At 32.5% G+C, this 24,637-nt stretch overlaps 1 protein-coding gene across 1 annotated transcript; it reads right to left on the bottom strand.

Annotated features, from left to right (window-relative positions):
• Positions 1-696: 696 nt before the first annotated feature.
• Positions 697-23,219, bottom strand: LOC143912614 (ras-specific guanine nucleotide-releasing factor 2-like). The gene is made up of 33 exons (XM_077431907.1): positions 23,102-23,219; positions 21,508-21,605; positions 21,360-21,428; positions 16,108-16,227; positions 15,914-16,020; positions 11,603-11,750; positions 11,391-11,498; positions 9,781-9,878; positions 9,631-9,688; positions 9,379-9,550; positions 8,968-9,161; positions 8,745-8,870; positions 8,570-8,672; positions 7,124-7,324; positions 6,933-7,037; positions 6,276-6,536; positions 5,945-6,202; positions 5,246-5,311; positions 4,873-4,958; positions 4,716-4,791; positions 4,283-4,653; positions 4,144-4,202; positions 3,879-4,005; positions 3,723-3,793; positions 2,418-2,561; positions 2,135-2,333; positions 1,958-2,055; positions 1,742-1,875; positions 1,512-1,660; positions 1,235-1,314; positions 1,033-1,150; positions 888-956; positions 697-810 (listed from the first exon to the last, which is right to left on the bottom strand). Exons 1-33 carry the CDS (start codon positions 23,217-23,219, stop codon positions 697-699), a joined length of 4,305 nt encoding a protein of 1,434 aa, XP_077288033.1.
• Positions 23,220-24,637: the final 1,418 nt, after the last annotated feature.

The raw sequence follows: 24,637 nt of genomic DNA, 5'->3' as shown, positions 1-24,637 counted from the left end.
CACATAACAGACATGTGCATGCAATAGAGTTACATACATACATACATACATGACAGTAAAAGAACGATAATAGTTGCCTCTGAAGAAATGCTGTCTAAAATGTCACAATTACATTTATAAAAATAGTCATTAAATATATCAATGTTCGCCAAAAATAATGTTGCACATTATAAGCGTTATATGTATAGTGGAACAGTCGTTTTGATATGATTTTGATTTTTCAAAGTGGTCATTTGGTTTTGATAATCTACCAATTCGTTTGCCACATACAATATTATTTACTTTATCAATTACTAAATATAACTTTAAGATGCATTATCTTATCTCACTTCAATTAATACAATTTTGTTCCCTCCTTAGTTCAGTGTTACAACGCTCATAACAATACTACCATTACGTTAATTTCATTATATACATGAAAATTGAGATGCACCCAAAATACATACACTAAATACATTCCATAAGATGCAAACTAAAATCTTTTATATTGAATTACGCATATACATATAATACATATACAAAAATATGATTTTAAAAATAGTGTAACCTTTCGAATGGAATATGCATATAGAACGAATGTGTAATTTTAATACAGAAATTTATGCTTTTTTGGAGATCTGAAATAAATTCATGTCTATGTTATATGGAAACGTTTTCCTTAAAATAAAGAAATTAGTTTTGTAGGAATTTTTCAGTTTACATATTTTGTGGTAGTGGTACTCTCGTAGCTCTCGGTTCTAATTCCAAACTAAGCCGATACTGAGTTTCCTCATCTAAATGTAATGTTGGATCAAGTAAGTAGCCGCACACCTAAGAAATAAAAATTATAACGATTTTAGATACATACATATAAGCCTTTTACAAATACGATGGTCAATAATATTTACCTTCGGTATGTGATCGATTTTATAAGGCGTTTGTTGAAAATGTCTAATTTCCCTAATAACATGAGCAATCTAAAAATAAAATTATTTTATTTTTAATACGAATACGTGCAAAATAAAATATTAAAATGTATTATGTAATTATTACCATTCTCATTTTTGAAAAGTTAAGTAAGCCTTCGGGTGTAAAGTTTGGTGTACCTTCTTCGATAAACGATAAATCACTCAAATATAATCCCAAATATGGTATACAAGGTGGGTCACATCTTAAAACGTATTATACATTATTTCATTAATTCATAACTATAATTTGATAAAAAAAATGTAACATTATAACAATAATTACTCACCTATGAAGAGCATCTCGCAGTGCACGAAAACGCCCATCCGAGGAAACCAATGCTTGTAATTTCTCTATTGTCTGTTTACTCTATGTATAAAACATATTCATTATTTTAGAGATTATAAAAATTTTGATTCTATAAGAATTTCATTTAAATAGCATGATGTAAAATTAAAATTAGTTTAAAATTAAAATAAAGATAATTAATATAATAGTATGTACATATGTATGTACTAAAGTAAATATATAAAAGTAACTTCTGGTAATTAAAAAAATGAACTTACAGTTTTTGAAACTTTTTCCCATGTTTTTTTGAGACGAAAAACTGATGTATTAGTAAAAGCAGCACACACTTGAAGAGTTCCGTTGAAGTTATGTAAGCAACGGGAAATATCAGCAACAGCTGCCCACTTTTCAATGGCTGCTACTCGGCCTGCAATAAATATTCATACGTGTCACTTCATATTTGACACGAAGATTCAATTACCTTTATAATATTATACTTATTATGTACCTGCTAGGGTTGTTTTCCGTAAAATTTCTGACACCACAAGAGTAGATAATTGATTAAAATGTCTTGTCATGGCTAATATATGAGGAGCACGGTCAGCTTTATCAGCTTTCATCCAAGCTTGACCCAGAAATTCTCTGTATATCATCAAAACACAACATGTAATACAAAATAAATTTTATTATATCAATTATTTATTTGCATCTTAAAGAAACTCACTCGCTACGGATAGATACAAATATTTGATGATCCAAAAATGTCATTTGTTCTGCGATTTCTAATGCAGATAAAGTTTCTATACTTTCTTTACTAGGACACTAAAAAAAATAGAATCAACCATGTAACTGTAAAAATTACGACACTATAATACTTGTATACAAAATTATATTATATTACAATTGGCGGAGATAGCAAAGCTCTCAAATCGGGTCTTCTTTCTTCATCCCTTGCCAATAATCTCAACAAGTGAGCAGCAGCGCGATGTTCAGCGGGAAGTAAATTTGGACTGCAAACAATATCTTCAAGAAAATTGGCCGCTTCAGTACGGAGACGACTCTCTGCCCAAAAATCTGCAGAGTGTTTCGATACCCAATGTCTATAAAATTTGTCAAAACAATATTTGTAATAATTATCCCTTGATTACTTTAGCACCATTATGATTATGTGATGTTAAAAATACCTCAACACATTTAGAACACGCATAGTTGCTGCCGTTGAAGTAACTGAATCTCTCGGTGCTGCTGGTGACCGCTTCGGTTCTCTTGGATTGCTCGATGCAGAAGTTGCAATGGCAAAGGCTGCAGCTGCAGTGGACGTACTACTCCTGGGATAGGAATTATTGTGAATTGTGTTATTTATTAATTAAAAAGTAGTTTCGTGTTTCAAATCAAAAAGTTATACATAGAATAGACATTCCTTGTCATTTTTTCTTTTATTGCTTGTAGTAAATACATTAATTACAAAAAATAGACATAATGACCAACAAGGTATTTTCTCCATCCTATGCATCGTTACTTATCCAATGTAGTACATTTTCTTATTAAATAAGAAGTCAAAGTTCTAAAAAAGTTCAAAACTAAATTTATAATTTATTTCAATAAAAATAAATACATATTAAAATATAACATTTAAGGGTGCTCTAAAAATAAAATAGGTAATACGTAAGTACATTTTAGGTATGTACATATGTATATACGTATATTTATGTATATATCAAAATTCAAAGCGAAGTAACCTCTAGTGCCATATTTGTGCTCACTATTATTGCTCTACTAGCATTTCTAAGGTTGTTTTTGGAAAATCACCTTTAATAGTAATAATAATAATATGAAAAATATAGTATGCTGTAATTAAAAATAATATATTCTAAGCAGAGTTTCATCGGTGAAGATTGGAAAAGCAACTCATCTAACCACTGGATGTACTAAGCAAGGAAAAAGGATTTTGTTAGTGTTAAATGTACTAATATTTGCCAATGTCCTGAGAGGTATATACTTTGTATAAATACAATATAATTAATGTGGTATAAAAATAATATTTGTAATTTTTCTACTTGGTAAGCCATGGTTTTAGGTCAAATATAATTATATACGCATCCCAGTCTTTATCTACCAGTACAAAATTGCTACCTAACATGCTTCTACAATTGAGGATAAATATTTTTTATAATACAGTTGAACCAGGGTTTTTACAGTTATTAAAGGTAAGATTAATTAAGCAAGCGTGAAATTTTCCTTATATCCCACTTACCACAGGTCGTCTGCAAAGCTGGCAGGGTAATAAATTGTAATAATATTTATTGTTTTTCGTCAGAATTAAATCACCTCAAAATGACATACGAAGTTGGGTGTGTAATATCATTATAATAATTTTAATTAAAAAAAATTAACAACATTATCTTTTCATTGATTACTTATTAAATTAATCTTAATATTCTAGCACGTAAATATCTATAAATTATTATTTGAAAGCATATGCTACTAACCTACGATGAGATTGCCGGAAAGATGTAATTACAACCCCAGCTCTCGGTTGACTGGCTTCCCGGCGGCAAGTCTACAAGATAATATTTCTTGTACATATTTACATATGTAAAATTTGTTAAATGTGCATGTTTATTTATACTATACATAAAAGTTACCTGCAGTAAATGTTGAGATAACGAAGACCGATGTGAAGCTGCCGAAGCTCGCCTGTCAGCAGACGCTCGACGTTCAGCACTCCACCAACTGCTACCCCCACTTGTGGAACCATCTCCTCTTCGCTCACTACAAAATTTAACTCGTTCACTTTAGTTGAACGATTTTTAAATCAATGATCAATATTAATAAAGCATCGTGTAGTAAAACATTGATTTTATCATTGTTGTATTATATTATTACCTAATAAATACATTTTTTTTTTACCTGGATGCTCTTCTAGAAGTTGTTTGTTCGTTAGACGATCTTCTGCTTCCAGAATCGATCTAAATCATGTGTAATTATATTAAAACATAAGTAAGTACCTTAAAAAAAGCTAAAACATTAAAAAAACAATAATTCTCACGGGGAAATGCTGCGGGGATGTAGGTAATAGATCAGGTTCTCTTTTCATCATGAGTCTCGGCTTGTTCTGTTCTGGAGAGTCATAACTATCTTTTCTTGGATATTCTTCTGGTGACTTATACATTTCATTTCTTCTGCGCTGTGGCGGTTCGGGAGGTTCTTTCTTTGAATGATCTGGAGATTTATATTGATGTTCTTGTTTGTATTTGGTTTCCTTCTTTGGCGTTTCAACTTCTGGCTGTTTACTAGTTTCTGGTTGTTTAAAATAGTCTGGTTGCTTTTGATTCTTTTCAGGATCAGCTGGACTTCCAACTAATGTCACTGAACTTAGATTACTTGGAGAAGAAGGAGAAGGTCCAGCTGAAATTGTACCTGGATTAATATCATCTTGTTAATATCAACAATCTTCCATTCAAAATATACATATATCAAACCTTTTAATGTTTCTGAACTCGAAGATGATGCCATAATTTTTGGAATAGTTAAATGAGAATTATCTTCTTCGGTGGTCTGAATAAAATAAAATAGAAGTAATCATTTTATGTTTTTAACCGTAATATTAATAAGTTGAATTTATAATAATAATCCAACCTGTTGAGCATTTGAAGAACGACGAGACCTTGGAACTATTGGTGGTGCAGGTGATGATACTCTTTGTTCTCTCAATTCTTCGTCGACTGAAAATAATATTTTAATTGTGATTTCTTTAAATACATGTACATATGTAATTGAACTAAATATATGTATATAATTTTTGTAGTTTATACATATCCATATCAAAATAGCTTTACAAGTATATAAAAATATGAATACAAGATCACTTTTGTAATGAATTTGAAATTATTTGATCAATAATATGGTGGCACAGACCTTGACTTGAAATATTGATTATTTTTATTAGACAGGAAACAAAACACTGTAAAAATTCTAAAAACACACTACATAATATATTCAAATTACGCACATTTTTTGAGGCTACATCGCCAACTTCTACTTTGATAATCACGGTCACTTTGCTCTGAACCATAACCTTTGAACAATAAAACACCCATAATAAAAAATAAACGAAAATTAAAAACATGACATAAACGTATAAATACAGCATACGATATTACATACGAACAAAAGTATATACGATAATGTTTATTATTATTTACATACATATTGTATTAAAAATATTTAAAAAATGCCGAATACGAAATCATTAAATATTATGGGTACTAGAGCATGCATTAAAATTATATTAATATTATATATGTACGTAGGTATGTTATATCTAGATAATTTATGGCGCTATCATCTTTACAAATAGCCTAACCTGTTACATGCTTGGGCTAGGGAAATGTTTGCTCTCGCCGCTTGCCGATTTTCTAGATATAACAGTGGATCTTTACTTACAAAATTATCAAATAATAATTTTATTTGCAAGAAATTTAACTTCAAATTTGATATTCTATAGGTATAATATATTATATATGTATGTAATATAAGCCACATGCTTTACTACAGACATGAAATTACATCAATATTTTCGTATAGTAATTTTTTTTAATTCGAAGTCGTACATCATTACTCTGGAGAATAATTTATATTTCTTATTTCAAACTAAATAAAGAATAATAAGAATATTAAAAATATGAATAAAAATAGAGTATTATGTTACCTGAAACGGAACTGGCAGCACTAGCTTTCCGGCTTGTAGTGGCGCTCGGTGAAGGTGCTCTCAATTCAGATGGCTGTGAACTACCATCAGCTCCTTCTCCACCGTCACTTGTAGCACCTTCACTTAATATGGCACCTCCGGGATCAGCTTCGGCATAAAACACTCTCCTGAGAGCCTCTAGTACAGTCTCACCATCCGTAAAAACGCGATACGTTAACAGAAAAGTGTTCAAAAAATCGACGGACAAAAAACGTAAATCTACAAAACACAAACAAAACACTTATATTCATCAAATTCAATGTCGAATTCCAAGTTTCGGTTCGGTAATTACCGGTGAGTCTTTCGAGAAGTCTACTAGGTGTGGCATATCTTATTTGGGGCACTTTGCACGAGTTAAGAGCTCTGGAGAAGCGAATATCGACGTCATCTGTGAAGAGTCTCGGATCGCTACGTACTCCTGGATGTACGGAAAGGGATGTTCCGTCGCCACCAGCTCCTCCAGACCCAACTCCGGCTTCGGTCCACTGAGCGTTTTCCATACATTGAACTATGTCGCTGGTCCAAGCTGCCTTTTCTTGAACGCTTGCAGCAACTGTAACATTCATTTTGCATCAAATCATTTTCTATGATGCTATATTTTATTAATTATAAAATTTGCTTCCAAAATTTCAATTTAACAATAAAAAATAAATAAATTTAAAAATAAAATGGAATTAAACATATTATTCTGAAACTTTGGTAAAGAAAATGATTTATGTTAAATATAATATTTGCATGAATGTATTTATCAAAATTTTATTTTCATGAATTATATATATTATATTATAATAATATTTGGTAAAAAAAAAATTAAACAAAAATCATATGTAAAAGAAAATATAGATTAAGTATAAACGCAAAGTACTGTTTTTTGATTTTGGTATTAGATGCCTGTATACATGTTACAAAGATACTTCATAGTTATTATTTGTGAACAGAATGAACTAACCTAAATGAACTGAGAGTTGGTTGCCTTTACTGTCAAAAATTATTTTAAAATCTCTATTTTGAAAATTGTCGGTAGTTGATGATGTTGAACACACTGAAGATGAATCTGTAAAATAATGCAATTGACTCAATTAGGAACATCATTTTCAACATCAACATCATTTCAGTTCAAAGATGCTATATGATACTCACCGTCATCCAAATTGTTAGGGTCTTCGATGAGCATGGCATCGGCTAGCGGCACTCTTCCAGTATCTGGTAGTAGGTGCAGCCGACCAGCAGCCGCTCTTGTGCCCAGGATTAGGTGGTGGCTGAAGAGGAACGCTTGCCTCGGCTGCAGAGACCTCCGACCGCGGCCACTGCTGCTGCCACCACACACCTGGCTCAGGGTGCCTGTAGACACACACACACCACCACACCGCTGACACCACCGACACCAAACACCCACACACCCCATAGGATAAGGGGTGGTGTGTGACCACTCCGGACATCAACATAACACTTTGATCAACATGGCACATATTAATATGAAAATTTTATATTTGTTTGGACTCTGGAATAATATTATACTGTATACATACATATGTATAGAGCTCAAAGTGTTAAGATCTGTCCGAGCGTGTCTTGGAATACCTAATTAAAAATTCTTTGAAAGCATAGTCACCGGTTATTTTATTGAATGGTTGATTACATCAGTCAATTAAATGAATTGGAATTGAAGTACACATATAAATGGAAATTCCTTATAAAATCACAATAGCGGGTGTCTATCACTGATAATAATATTTTTAATTATAATTATTGGAAAAATAACATACGCAATTTGTACTAGTTTAATTTTGTTTTTGATTAATTTTCATACATTCAAATAATAATATTTGATTTAATTTTTATAATAGGGAACTGCTTCAAGTCAAATAACGCTTCAAATTTTTTATAGAAGTACAAAAATGATTATTTTACTTTTGAGGTTTTAAAATGTATCAAATTTCACTGTTATAAACTGTATCTATTACTATTAGTTTGATGAGCTAAATAACTATAGTTATCAAAAAATCGCATGCAATTTTTCCTATTCTAAAGCCTATTATTTAGCTCAAATTAAAACAATCAAAAAAAAAAGAAAGAAAATCATGCACGAAAAATCAAGTAAAAATTATATTATGCGCACTACATCTGTATAATAAAATTAACGTTTCTTAAACAAATGTGCTATTTTTATAAAATAAATGTTGAATAGAATATTTTGTTCGGAAACTATTTTTATATATGGGTATATTGAATATTGATGTGATGTGTGTTTGTTATTTATAGCTGCAAATAAACATAAGCGATCGAATCAATCGAAAACGTTGATTCTTTTATAATATAATGAAGCCTATACAAGCTGAAACTAGAATACAAAGCTATCCCAAAATTTTAATTACCTCTAACGGCGGTTTCCGTGATTTTCCTATCAATAAAAATTAAAAGCCTGAATAATTTTATCGTCAAAAAAAAGTAAATGCTCAAGACAAAACAACGTGTGAAAAGTTAGGTGAAAATCGAGAAAAGATTGGGAATAAAAATGAAAAATTTCGATGGACAAAGATTTTGTTTCTTTCTTTTTTTAATAAAGTGCATCTCACACATACGCACCTTGTCTTACAAAAACCTGGTTCACGTCCAGGAGTATATCACAGCCTTCTATTATCATCCTCTCTACGGCCAAGTTCTTTCTTAGATTTTCAGTTTCACTCACCTACAACCATTCGTGTCACTCGTTAAAACATAATTCATTTCAATTTGACTCATACGGATAGAGCACGAATACCTCATCATGCATTTGCCTGGAGAGATCTTCAAGCTGTTGGCGAGCATGTTGCAAGGAACGTCGTTCAACGTGATCGTGTGGCGTGTGTGCCAACAGTTCATGAAGAGTAATGATATACCTAGGAACCTATTGAATGAGAAGTTACATATGTATATAATCATTATAAACACAATATGGAAAATTGTCAAAATACTTTGGATAATTCAAAAATTAAATAATATACCTGATGCATAGGATATGTGAGGAACGTCTCTAAAGATCTGCCCTGACATGTTGGTTTGGCTTCCAATCTCGCTAGAAGTGCAGCAAACTGAGCACCCTGTTTGCACTCTGTAAGCACCTGCAGCGAATAATGGTGACTCCTGACATACTCCTGATAGATAGACAGCATCGGCAGCAGCATGTCGAACAGATCACCTGCTCCAGAAAGTTTTTCTATATACAGACTTAGACGGTCTTGACGCAAAAGTCCCGACTCACGGGTAGGTCACTACCGAACCAAAAATAAAACCAAAACAAAAGCAACTATCGTCTACGAAAACACAACATCGAATGATTGGTAGTTCCACATTTTAATATATCATATGTATGTACGTATTCATAATTTTTGAACGCAATGGTAAAAATATCTTACCTAGAACCAGCGTCGGCCACGATTCCATCCGCGACGTCAACCCTTTCAGGAAAATTTGATGAAGGAACAATACCGTTTCACTATTGAGAAATATTGAATTGACGTCTTCGTGAGAACATGGTGGTTTCTTGGAACTTGCCGCCATTTTAAATGGTCTCAAAAAACATGACACCTTCAATGTAAAAAAGTTATTGATATTTCAAACATGTCATAGCTTGAGTATTCATAAAATATGCAGTGTATTATCAGTACCAGAATTTCCATTTGTTCCACATATTCCTCTTCGGCTTCTACCATACGAAATACTAAACTATAACAGTAATCAAATATTAAAAAATAAATTTACATACATATAAAAGTTGATATAATACAAACATGTGTATATCAATCAAACTTAGTTACCTATTGCGTTTACGCATACTTTCAGCATGTGGACTTTTAATATACTGTTCTACTATTTGCTTCCATCTGCGACGACACAACCAACCACGAAAGAAGCTCTGAACATAAAAGAAAATAAGAGAATAGAAAATAAAACATTTATTTCACATTAAACTCCAGTTAAATTCGTACGACATATTGCTAATGTTTCTAACCGGCTTCCCTTGGTATTTTTAATATGTATTAATATTTTACATGGATAATCTGATAGTAAACATTCAATTTTTTATATTAAGTTTAAATGAAATGAATATTTAACGACAGCCAATCAGATACGAATTTGACGATAGCTAATCAGAAACGAATTACACACACACACAACGGTCTTTCTTTTATATATTACTAGTTGTTTTACCCGGCTTCGCTCAGTATTTGTAATATAATAGCTTAAACATGGCGAATCTAATAGTAAACATTAATTTGTTTTTTTATTAAATTTATTTAAATCGAAAAAAAAACAATACTCAACCATATTGAATCGTCGTCATAAAAACTTTGATTTGTTTTTAGATTACCAACAAACCTTACATACAAACATACAAAGTCTCTTTCGAAATTATATATCAGATATTATATGTACATAAATGTCAGTATGTATATAATATATGTAATAAAGTTTTAGTGAATGTGTTGAACATTTAATGATACACATATTTGTATTGATTATTCTCAACAATTTTTAGATAAATTCTGATAGGAGATGACATATCAAATAACTTGATTATTAGAAAACAATTTATCGATTTACCTGTATATACATATATGTATAGTCGAGGTGTATTTTCAGTTATAATATGTATATTCAGACTGGCGTTTTTGGTCATTCATATTCGAATGCATTTCAACTAGGAAATTATATCTGTACAAGCGCAAATACACTTGCAACAATGTCCGCCTGTTGTAATATAACAGTTGAGTTTTGATAGCTCTGATGTTTTTGAATTCAATAATACGTTAATATTTGATAGATATTACGAATAAAGGTAATGAGTACCGTATTACGATAGCTCTAAGAATGTGTTCAAAACAAGAATGTGACTTTCCAACTCAACTTACTAGTCGAATGATGTTTTCCGAAAACCTAACCTCTCCATCTTACTTGGTACCAACTTACAGTTAAACTGTATTTTCAGTTGTAATATATTTTAAACAGTTGGAATGTAAATTGCCATATTTATTTATTACAGTTAAGTTAAGTGACATTATAAATGTACTCCAGGGCGTCACTATAGCTAGGCGTATCAACTTACGTGGGTAAGACGGAATATATTCCGTCTAGTCAAAATATATTATAACTGAAAATACACTTCAACTATAATGGTAGTTGGTACCAGGTTAGATGGAATATATTCCAACTAGATGATACACTTCAATTTCAACATACATATATGTATATGTATACACTTTAACATACATACATATGTATACACTTCATACTTGAGTTAGTTAAAATTATATATATATATATATATATATATATATATATATATATATATATATATATATATATATATATATATATATATATATATATATATATGAATATATATATGAATATAAAAAACAAATACCTGAACTTTCTTAATCTTCTTTAGCTCCAATGCATCATGTTGCTGATTAGTCGAAGGAGTTGGAGCAGATCGACCGCCAGGACACCACTCCCTCTTCAAGGCACATAACTACAATCAAATTTACTAGTTAGTGAAACGGCAATTTTTTTATACGTTATATAATGCAATTGTTTCTTTGGTGACCACTATTCGAAAATATATGGAATAATAACCTCTGCGCGAAGTTTTGCGACTTCTGCAGCAAGGTCTTCGCATGTTTGTGCATACTGGGCCCTCGCAGTGCGTTCACTCTCGACCACCTGCAGCAGATGAAGATGCCTCTGCTCCAACTCCTCACGCTGAAGCACCACTTTGTTAAAGCTGAAAATATCGTGACAATGAACTGAGAGTATATTCGCTTTTTACTTTATCTATCTACATACTAACAATAAATGAAGTTTTGTGATCATGCGACAATTCGAACTCAAGATTTTGAAAAATTTCAAAAGTTCAATAAAATTTATAATAGAAATTATAAATTTTAATATTTTTTTAAATATTTTTACCTCAAAAGGAAGTAGTACTATTACTCTAGAGAATCGAGTTTTTTTTATGTTTTTCTTAGAAATCTTTTGGTTTATTGAAGTGAAATTTCATATCTAGAAATTTAAGTTTAATATTAAAGTTATATATATAAAATATGGTTAATATCCGTCAACCGGAAGTGGCAGCTTACTCTTGTTCGATTTTTTTCCACTATCTTTTTCGAACCTTTAAACATGTGTGCTCTTCCCAAAAAAATTCAAGTATAATCCTTGTATTAATGAGATGAAAATAAAAAAGCACTAAATTTAATAAACCGGAAGTGGAATTTTTTCCTCTTAAAAAAGTCAAAAATGTTGTAACCACACGATTTTTTCCACACCCCTGGTTTTGAAAAGACGTGTGCCATGCATGCGTGCCATTAACGTCACATTTTTTTATATGCTTAAAACTATCTAAAAAAAAACACGTATCACATTCACCGCAGAGTGATTTCGCCCTTAATGTGTATAATATTTATAGTGATTTTAAGCAATGAAAAAAATTTAAACAAAATCCAGCAACCGGAATTAGAACTTGTCTTGTGTAAGTTTCCCTATATTTGCGCTCAATTTATATCGAAAATGCTCTCATAACAAGTATGTATGTATGTTTAATTATCGATTGTTTTGTGATCTTCTTACATTCCTCAAATACATAGATAATGTCATGGGTTGGTCACATCCAAATTTTTAATTTTATCACCACCTTGTTCATATTATCAAAAGGTTCAAATGTCGACAGTTTGAAAATTGAGTATGTGTATAAATAAATATCGACCTTTGCTTTTGCTTTTGCCTCTATGCTTTTGAAATAATGTTTCAAAAGCATAATATCGCATTTACCTCGCATGGATATTAGTGTGTCAATTTTTCATCCGAGGAAAATAAAGTATACTTTTCCGCCTTTTTTCGGTCGTACCTCGTCCATTACATTCGTCATTTGAAATATTTATCAATCTCCTCTCGGAGAGAACAATCTTCTTTCTCTTTCCCATTCCCAAAAAGGCAAAGATAAAAAAGAAAAGCCACGTTTATGGGCATGCGAACGCTCGAAATACAAAATGTTTTTATTGTATATAAAACGGGTGTAGAATTACGATGGGGGTTGGATAATATTTTCCGGGAAATCTTGATATTTTTACGTGTCGTTAAAGGTCAAAAGGCGAAATTGTTGCTTTCGAGCAACAGGTTGAGAACAAATCTATTTATTATACTTTCATACGCAAACATGTGCCGGAAAATTATACCACTTTTCCCAATTTCACAAATTATTTTATTATTATATATCAGTTATGCCGTAATAAGTCACGCGATAATTTTATAAAATCACTTAACGGTTTGGAAAACAGACGCTCATTTTCCGGCTAAGCGACTAGAAAAAAAATTCCAATCGCGCGTGTGCTTCAGGCGTATCCAAATATTTTGAAACGAGGGCCAAATAGAAATATCTGAAGTACTAAGTACATACTAGGAAAACCAAGCCGTTTTTTTTACCATTTTTGATTTTTGTAGAGATGCGAGTTGAGATTCGTTTGCCGTTACATTCCAGCCCACGGGCCGTAGTTTGTGAGTCCCTGGTAAGCGTACACACGAAATGTATGAATAAAAGATCCTCTTTTCGTATGCGTTTGATTAATTTTTAACCTGTCGACGACATACGCACACAATTTCGCAACATTATTTTTAATATTCTGTTGCGGTGGCGACGCATAAAAGTGGCGCTTTTTTCGCTTTTCCGTCGACCACCCTCTCGGATTGGTACGCTCGAATGGCTCCCAGGAGTCGTCTAAAAATATATGGAATTTTTTATCAGCAACACAGCCCCTGGACGAGGGTTGCCTCATATATTTTTGATCGCCAGGTCTCGAGTGTCGTTCTTCGCGCATCGTTAATTTGAGCGACCGTTCATCTTGCCAGTGGCTGGGGATGAACACGACACCACAATTATATATATATATATATATATATATATATATATATATATATATATATATATATATATATATATATATATATATATATATATATATATATATATATATATATATATATATATATATATATATATATGTATCTATAGCACACTTTAATAAATATTTTTGATCAGGGGTGCACAAAATTTTAACTTTGAAAATTCACAAACGCCACCATTACTTTTAAATTTGACTAAAATTCGGAAAAAAATGCAATTGAAATGGAAATTCCGAATATTTAAGAATCTTTCGGGTCGACTTCAAATATATCTCACTAAAAAGATATATATTATGTACAATGTAATATACTCTGGACTGGCGTATTCTGCCACAAAGAGACCTTTACGCAGTCAACTAAAAGCTATCTTCTGTATACGGAAATACGGATCATTCTACACTCTACACACAGTACCACTCGCAAGTGCCAGCGTAGCAGGTAAATTGAAGCTGGCGACCACGGGAGTACGGAAGATAAGCGACTGCCCCGAACTGAATTACGAACCAGTTCTGCTCACCACGTGATGAACTGGATAAAGAAACAATATATGTATGTACCAAATTTTTTGCATTTTTGGTTAGTAGAAATGTGTGGCATAATGCCCCGGTTGCTCTTAAAGACGAACCACCCCTTTATTACAGTAATAAATATGTCTACAACTTATTTTATACTACAGGTCAATCTAGTCTATGACCATTTTATTCGTCTACGTTGCCACGCAGGCTTTTTTTGGGCGTGAAACTTTTTTCGACTAATAAAGAACGAATACGAAATTGATATTGTTCTCGCATCTTTCAAAAATACTGCATTGAATACGCATGGTATATTAGTACCCGGTGGCAGCTCTTTCGACTTTCGTTCCAGTCACTTTCGATGCAGTGACCCAGACCCATTAGTACCTTCTATGGCCGTTCATTGAGACTATTTTGAAATCACTGTTAACTAAATAATTTTTCTTTCTGTAAGCAAGACATTATTTAGCAGCAGGGATGTTGATTTTATTTAAAAATAAAGTTCTCTCAAAGGAACCGAATATTTAGTATGTACTCTCAGTAATAAAATTTAGCACTCTCAAATGAGCTGAATAGTTAAAAAAAGGAAATAATGTTTATTAGTTCGTCTTTCATCAATAACATGTATGTATGTAATTAACAATTGAAGAAAAAATAGAACAATAGCAAAAAATTATATCGAATTCTCCATCAAATATTTATACATTAGAGCAGGGTTTCCCAAACTATGTCCCGCTGAACCTGAATAGGTGTTCCGCGACAATTTGGAAATGTTTTTTACGCTGCAACACATTTAAAGATCTTCTACTTCATATTGAATAATTCAACAACAAAATAATTCAGGCAAAATTTTGTTGAAGTTTTTTTCTGGGAGAGTTTGTCTGAAGAGTACCCCAATTTTTCAAAACAAGCTACATATTACTGTTTTACTTCCGTTTTCTACAACCTATTTATGCGAAGCGGGATTTTCTTATTATGCTGCAACGAAGTGCAGGGACAGGCTCGACGCCACACCAGATATTATGTAGAATTCAACCAATATTGTGCCTGATATCAAGAAGATATGCAATTCAAGGAATTAAATCATCAAAGTCATTAAGTGCTTACCTATTCATATGTTTAGGTTTATATTATATTATAGTTATTTATAAGTATTTTCTAATAGTTTTGATATATTTTTCGCATATTAAAAATACCTATATCTATTTTTAGTGGGTCATAGGGCCCGAAATTAATTTTCCAGAGCCCGAGATTCCTCTCGACGGGCCTGGGAATTACCCAACCTAATATAAAATAAGCGAAGTGTTCCGTTAAATTTTCCGGGTTTGCCAAGTGTTCCATCGCAGAAAAAGTTTGGGAAACCTTGCATTAGAGATATACCCATGAAATTGATGGAAATACAGACGAAAGCTATGATAAAAAGAAGTACAGTGGAAACAAGGCAAATAAGATGAAATAAAATAAAATGAAGACATACCTGGCATCTCTAATAGCATCGATCCAATGTACACAATCGGCTTCGTTTGCCGCCCTCAATTCATACTGTCGTTGATTTTCCTTTCTGTATGTTATTGTAAAACAATGCTGCACAAAAAAAAAACAAGAAAATCAATTTTTAATCCCAAAAATTAGCACGATGAAATCAGCAATAAAAAATATATGTGTATGTACCGCCAATTGTCGATCAGGATTCGAAGAGCGCAAAACCAATCTTTCGCAGTAACTACCTTCGAGCAAAAGCACACCTGAGGGTCGAGTACTGCTTTCGTTTTCGTAGTAAAACATCAAATTCTGTCAAAAAAAAAATTTAAATAAAAACCGTAATACAATAATAGAGGAGAGTAATTTCATATGAAAATATACACGCGCTTATATTGTACATAGTAAGAATTTATTTCTTTTTTTAATAAATTGCGGTCGTATGCTGCGTAATAAAGATTTCGGCTATTTTCGACGCCAGTTAATTAAATTCACTTCGAGAAAATTGAATCGTGCTTTTACATAATCTCTTATTATAAAAACAGAAACTTTCCAACGGGGATCGAAGGAATTATGAAAAGAAAAAAAAGGTATACGCAGCTATCTACGAAGCTTGTAGTTGAATGTTTTCCAATTTAAATACTTCAATATAAAAACTCGTATAATTTATTCCACAATTTTACAAAATATTATTTATTACTCGAGGAAATTCACACGAGTCGCTTTATCAATGTTTCATGCTACTACGATATATATGTATGTATGTATGTATATAGTATTTATTGGCATTAAAATGTTTTGATATATTAGCCAGCAGTTTGGCTTAGTGATAGCGTATATATTTAGCATCACTGAGGTCATAGGTTCGTGTCCTCGCCACTGCTGGTTAGATTTGGGGGTTTTGTGACTCCAAATCGATCGTTTCTCTATCAGAGTTTGCCAATTTTATCTGATCATTGCTGAAACGGTTCCTGAAAATTGGTATTAAATCTAATCCTGTTGTCACAAAAATCTGCCTGTGTATAATTTGTATTAATTATACGCAGTAATCTGAAATCCATAGATGTCACTATGATTATTATTTCTGATTAATTGTTATATTCTATATATTCTGATTGTATATGTATGTATTACTGTATTTCTGATATCTGATTGTTTATGTATTTCATTAACGTACACCCGTCGCATTGGAGCAAATCTGTAATGGCGAGTGTGTATTGATTTGTGACAATAAAATAAAATAAAATAAAATATCGATCGACCGGACACGCGGACGTTCACTAAGCGATTGCATTAAGATTTCAAACATTTTGAAACACGAACGGAAATAATGTTGAATAAAATTTATGCCCACTTGCGGGAATATGCTCATTTGTAAACATATTATATTTTGTATTTTTAACGTATAACAATTGACTGGCCCAATATATAGCTTACTTGTTTATATTATTTGTTTAATAAAATATTTAAATTATTAGAAAATATTTCCAAAAGCAATACTGGACCTGGACCATTTATTGTACGCATTCATTGAAGTAATATTTATGAAACGCTAGTTCTATAGCGTTTCATAAATATTACTTCAATGAATGATGGTCTATTATAATAATATTTGGTATAGTAGTTCGAAAAACAAGTCTTTAAAATAAAAACAGCGCATAACACCAAATTCTTAAAATCCAATTATCGGTTTTTGATAGTTAGGTCTGCAAGTTGTGTCGTTCTACTTATGTATAACATACATATGTATGTACATTGTACATATACCGAGTTCCGTTTTATATTTGAGCCACATTATAGCTCGCTGGTTAAACCATTGTTCACCAGTAAAGAAATTGAGGGTTTAAATTCCGGCCGGAATAATTGTTCAATTTAGGTATATACGCTGCTGGCAAGATCTGGATGATCATTAAATCCAGATCAATCGTCTAACGCAGTGCTTCCCAAATTGGGGGTCGCGACCCCCTGGGGGCCGTTGGATTTCTCGCGGGGGCCGCGAAAATATTCAGTAGAAAGTACAACTATTCAATTATTGAATATTTTTCCACATTACATATTTAGGGAATGTATATATTTAAGTCTGTTAAAATTTCTGTTAAAGCAAATTCTTTGCAATACAGCTCGATGAAACTAATGATATTACAAATTGCGCACAGTTAATAGTTTTTGTAAGATATCAATATGACTTACAACTATTTGATGATTTTCTTTTCTGTCGGAAACTTTCATCAACAACAAAAAGAATAGATGTGTTTAAGAAAGTAGATGAGTTATTTTCCGAGAATGAAATTGATTGGTTAAAATGTGTTGGAATATGTACTGACGGTGCAGTAGCTATGACTGGGATTTAAAGCTGAAGTAAAAAAGGTATGCCCCGATGCGAAACATATTCACTGCATAATACATAGAGAACATCTAGTTTTTCGACATATATGTTGTGAACTCAGTAAAGTTTTAAATGATGTTTTGTCAATAGTAAATTTTGTGAAAAGTAATGCTTTAAATACAATATTATTTAGCATTTTGTGCTAAGAGATGGATTCAGTGCACGGAGTTTTACTGTATCATACTGAAGTGCGATGGCTATCTTGCGGAAAGGTTTTAAAACGAGTTTATTTATTTAACGTTTTTTGACCATTGTGGCATTACAGGGAGAACCTAATGCGCCACAATGGCCTACATAATAAAATAATATAATAAAATAAGAGAGGGAGAAAACAAAAAATAAAATAAAAAATCAAAAGATACAACAAAAAGCAAAAGCAAAAAATTAAGATACAAAAAAATAAATAAAAAATACAGCATTTAAAGAGCCTAGTGACGAACTTCGCCTCTTTCTTTACGACAAAAAACCAGATCTCGCTTCTTTATTTTTAGATGAGAAGTGGATGTGTTTTGCATCTTATTTGGCGGATTTTTATGATAAAGTCAATGAACTAAATCTTTCGCTTCAGGGAAAAGAAAGCAACATTTTGATAATGAACATAAAACTTCAAGCTTTCCAACAAAAGCTTTCTTTGTGGTCAAAAGGTATTAGTCAAGGATGCACGGAGATGTTTTCGTGTTTCAATGATTTTCTCATGAATAATAAAATATCACATGGCCGAATTGATACAATTTTTCAAAAAATATTTCCCAAACTTGAATGAGGATGAAAGGAACAATTGGATAAGAACACCATTTGCCAAGTCCTTAAAATATGATCATATTACGTGGACAGCCCAAGAAGAGTTGATCGATATCAGATCAGATAGTTTGCTTGAAGTGGAATTAAATGAAAAAAATATTTTAGAATTTTGGTTAAGGCGACAGCAAGAATATCCTGCTATTGGAAAAGAAGCTCTGTTAACTCGTATTCCTTTCGCGACTACGTACCTATGCAAAACAGCATTTTCATCATTACTTATATTAAAAAATAAGCAAAGGTCATGCCTTTCCACGGAGACTTTGGAAGATGCTTTGCGAGTTAGGATTTCTGACATTGAACCCGATATCGATTTGTTTTGTAAAAACATGCGACTTTATCTATCGCTTTAAATTGTTTCATGTGTGTATAGTTTTTATTTAAAAAAAAATGTTTTTAAGCAAGTTCCTATAATTTTGTGCTGAATATAAATATGTGTACTATAATTGTAATAATTACTGCCAAATAAACCTTTTAACTAGAAAAAAAAATTTTTAGGGGCCGGGAATTAATTCTTTCAGATTTAGGGGGTCGTGACATGAAAGTAAATGGGAAATACTGGTCTAGCGTGTCCGAGCATTTAATCCCGGTGATTTTTTATCGCGGGGACAACTCACTGACAGATTTCATGCAAATATATTTTACACAATATTAATCTTTAATTTTTATGTAATTTTTTGCCAGTGTCTTTACAGTTGTCCAAAACGACACTGTAGCCAAACATTTAAATAAGAAAAAAAAAATAGAGAACACGATAAACATTTTAAATTGTAAAGCAAAGCAAATTAAAATATTTGGAGAAATGATTTTTTGAATCATACATACATATGTATTTACTCTTTTTTATAAAACTAACTGAAAAATTTCCAGCTTTCTATCAACAAAACAATTAATTAGAAATTTTGTTCGAAAACTTTTATTGCCGTATAGTATAATTAAAAAATAGTTGCATGAAATCCCCGCGATGAAATTTCTTAGAATCCCTTTTAGGCCGCAGACTCACAGAATCGTGATTTTTTTAGATAGTTTTGCACATGTCACTATGCCAGACCAAAATAATCCCCTGGAGTGTTTTCGATAACGAATTTTCTTTGTATTTACATACGTAGATTTGACAGTGATCGAAAACGGTGATTTCCATATTTGAAGAAACGTAGGAGAAACTTGTCAAAATAGTTAGATCGTGCGAATTAATAATGATCCCGAGGACGTTCAAGGCGTACGGATTCAATGTGTTTTTGCCCTTAAAGTTTGGCATTTTATCCAATTTAATTTTTCTGACGGATCCAACAAAATAAGCATCCCATCCTCCGTTATTCAAAAATTTATCGCAAATCCGAATTAGTTCATTGCTAAATATAGCTACCTGCATTGTAGAATGTGCTTATTATTTATGTATGGTGTCACTTTGAGACAACCTGTTAATGGCACCTATGGTAAAAATTATATAATTCATATTTAATGCGACTTATGTAGATTCGAATCCAAGTATAAATAGAATAACTCTAGTATATCATGGAGTTTCTAGTGAGATATGAATTGTAATGAATTTGTAATAAATTAAATATTAACGTTTACATGAATTCGTAGAAAATTTTCATTCCATCTGAATTTCTAGTATGTTTTCTGTTCTTATAGAAAATGCCAAGTATTTTTACTCTAATATAGGAACGGATTTATCATTCCGAATTAATGGAAAGTAAAATAAAAAATAACTTTACATCCAATTAGCATTGTTTTACGACTGAATTAATATTATAATCTTGACATTGAGCCGTCACCGTCGTCGGTGACGATTTTCAACGGAAACCGTTAGGCAAATGTGGCGGAAAATAATGTCATATTTCACCGTAATCGCGTGTAAAATTTTGACAGTGAACCGCACGAACATAATTCATTATTCTTTCTCGCCCTCTCTCCATTTTTTTATTCCATTTTTATATTTTGCGTATCAAACGCTCCACGCCTTCGTTCGTGCTGACTATCAGCAAAAGACACGCCATACATTTTCCGTGCGCGCCACTCGTTTAGATTCCCGTAAACAAATACACCGGCCACGATACGCCACTGTATTCCAGAGCGTACACGTAAATCAGCGACGAAAACAATTTATTATTTTATAAAATTTTTCGTACCCATCAAAAATAATTTCAAAGGCGAGCCTTAAAAACCCCACCGGGTCAATCTGGGTCAAACGACACTACTTAATAACGTAAAAAAATAATTACACAAGCTAGATAATAGTAGTAAAAAAAAATACCTGATAAAGCACGAACCATCGAAGTTGCCATTTGTTATTGTCTGCAGTTCTTTTGTACAGGTAACCCGCCTGTACAAAAATAAAAAAAAATTAAAACACGTCTATTACAAAACTAATTTGATGAGATTGTATGTCATTAACTCTTTACCTGCGAGTGATCGTATTGGGCGCGATCGGCTAGATGTAGAAGCTGAGCATCGTTAACGCGCACGGCGCGTTGCATCTTCGGACTCAACATCTCCTCCACTAAAAATTCAATTGAAATTGATCGATTCAATCAATAAAGCTTCATTACTGTCGACTTATTTATTGATTATATTTAAAATTTGGTTTTCATCGGTTACACCGAGCCATTCAAATAATCAATACGATGATATGAAGGATAATAAAGAAGCGCTTAAATAGTATTTTATAGTAAAGGGGTGCCGAATAGTAATGTCACGTTCTCTCTTGCCACGATGCTGTGCAAGAGTGTGTCCGGTTCGCGATCTGGAGCTGTGTGCAGTTCGGATGGGCCGTTCGAGACCTGTTGGTAGGGAACGGGTCAAGGGCGACTGTGTGTAACCTATTTGTAAAGGCTCTGGAAACGTCCCGTGTAGCCTTCAAATTGTACGGATTGACCCAAATTGAGAATCAAACCAACAAGTCAAAATTAAACGTAAACAATATTTTATGATTATTATTTTTAGGAAGCTGGAGGGAACGGAAAAAATAATCTCCAAAAATCAGAAAATTCCATTACGGATATTATTAAACGCTAAACCTATTCTCAGAGGTGAAACATATTCAAATTTTATGTAGAAAATTGATGTATGTTTGTTCAATCAAATTTAGCATATTATTTCATATTACATAGGCGTAGACGGATTTTGGAATGCCGTTTTAAAGTTTTAGTCTACTATACATACATATGTATATGTAAAGATAGATATCTATAGATAGGAAGAATATTTATTATATTTATACACTATTTTATTTTTATTTTAAATCAAAAATATGAACTTTTATTATAATTATGTTTAAGCAATTAATATGTACTATTTTCATATAGTAAATTGATTGACACCTAATTTATTTATTTTTTAAAACAAATGAATAATAAATGAACAAAAAATATGTTTTTTGCATTTAACTAGATAAATATACTAATTAATATTATTCATAAATTTCATGTCAACAAAAGTAAAGAATGTATCGTTTTAAAATAATTAGAAATTTCCGCCATGCTTATTTTTTATGAATAATGATTATTAGTTAAATAAATATAATTAAAAATTTAAAAGTGTTATAATAGCAGCCAAATTACCTACATATTATACCACACACATCAAATTTTTCACCGGCCCAAAAATTGTTCAACTTCAATTTTTTCCAAACGAAAACAAATTTAAACAAAAGAAAACACACAAAAGTTAAATAAAACGAAGAGTTTTTGAATTTTTAGAACTTTTTTCGGATCATCACCGTTGCGAATCATCGCGTTTGTGCCCACTTCACGTGTGTGTGCCAATTTTACGTGTGTGTGTACGGCGATACGTTAAGTGGGGGTTGGGGGGGTGAGTGTAGTTACCTGGTGCAGGGGATGGGGGGGCGGTGCCGCGGGGCGCACGGCATGCCGGCCGCGGGAGCACTGAGCGCCCGGGCACCTGTGGCGCTACATCGACCCGACTTGCACGCAGGCGCCCCCCCAGAACCACCCCCAGAGCCCCAGACCTCACACTCAGTCAACACCCTTAACCTACCCTTGCTGCACCAAGGTTGTTGATGGCCGAAGACTCCCGCTGCCGGTTGCCGTAGGCCCTGAGCCGGTGCATGCTCAACTCCCACCGCCACCCCACCCAGGTGGATCCTGAAGGTCATCTCTGAAAGTCATAAATGCGATGCGATTCTTCTATTGAAAATGTTGAACCATTGCAGTATTATAGATCAGTGCTTCCCAATTACTTTCATGTCACGACCCCCTAAATTTGAAATAATTAATTCCCGGCCCCTAAAAAAATTTTTTTTCTAGGTAAAAGTTTTATTTGGCAGTAATTATTACAATTATAATATTCAGTACAAAATTATAGGAACTTGCTTAAAAACATTTTTTTTAAATATAAACTACATACATACATTTATACACATGAAACAATTTAATGCGATAGATGAGGTCGCATGTTTTTACATAACAAATCGATATCGGGTTCAATGTCAGAAATGCTAACTCGCAAAGCATCTTCCAAAGTCTCCGTGGAAAGGCATGACCTTTGCTTATTTTTTTAATATAAGTGTTACGTACGCCGTGGATTGAGTGAATTGTACTTAGACCAACGGATATCTGTTATCGGTTAACTAAATGCATGCACTTACTTCCAAAGATTATATCTGGACTCTAAGTGCATTTAGGCTAAACAATGACCGTTATTTGTTATTTCTCAGAATCGGTACGGGGAGACCCAATGTCGTGGAAAATACATATCCGAATACGTGACTATACAACAGGTAAACCGATTAGGCGTCCTGAGAGATCTACCCTTTATAAAGCGGTACGTAGACGATATCATGTCATTCTGGACTTGGCAGTGACACTGCGTGTATCTCCTTAATCATCAATAAATGCTGTGAAACGACTGTTGGCCTTTTACTTGGATCCTCCACCCACCCCTACGCAACATAAGTAATGACGAAAATGATGTTTCGCATAGGTACGTAGTCGCGAAAGGAATAAGAGTTACCAGGGCTTATTTTCCAATAGTAGGATATTCTTGCTGTCGCCTTAACCAAAATTCTGAAATACTTTTTTCATTAAATTCCACTTCAAGCAAACTATCTGATCTGATATCGATCAACTCTTCTTGGGCTGTCCACGTAATATGATCATATTTTAAGGACTGTAAACAAAAAATAGTGTGGCCAGAACACTATCCCAATAAACATGTTTCAATAGAAAATACTCAATATAAAATAGTATTAACAGTGGGAAAAAATCCCAAATAAAAATACGTATTTTTGACTTTTGATTTGAACTGGACGACTACTTAGAGAGATTTGAAAGCTGAAAAGTACTACAAATGAAAGATAAAATACCCGACTATAGATTCTAATGTTCATTTTGAACAGTAAATTGACAGATTGAGACATCGACCGAACAACACCAAGATATAGAAAAATCGCACATTTTTTATTGCCAGATTCGTGTTCACTGGGCATAGATCTATAAGAAAAATCACATCTCGGCTCTGAACCAAAAAAAGTCGTCATTTGTCGAACAGTGTTATTTGATATAAAAATTGAGA

The sequence above is a fragment of the Arctopsyche grandis genome, chromosome 6 (assembly GCF_051622035.1).
Source record: "Arctopsyche grandis isolate Sample6627 chromosome 6, ASM5162203v2, whole genome shotgun sequence".
Classification (NCBI taxonomy): domain Eukaryota; kingdom Metazoa; phylum Arthropoda; class Insecta; order Trichoptera; family Hydropsychidae; genus Arctopsyche; species Arctopsyche grandis.
This window is presented reverse-complemented; position numbering and strand designations above follow the sequence as displayed.

Coding starts and splice junctions, on each gene's coding strand:
- LOC143912614 (XM_077431907.1), bottom strand. CDS start 23,219: ATGACCTTCAGGATCCACCTGGGTGGGGTGGCGGTGGGAGTTGAGCAT. Junction 9,879..11,390: donor AGAAGATTAAGAAAGTTCAG/GTATTTGTTTTT, acceptor TTTTATGTTCAG/AGCTTCTTTCGTGGTTGGTT. Junction 957..1,032: donor ACTTTTCAAAAATGAGAATG/GTAATAATTACA, acceptor TTTTATTTTTAG/ATTGCTCATGTTATTAGGGA.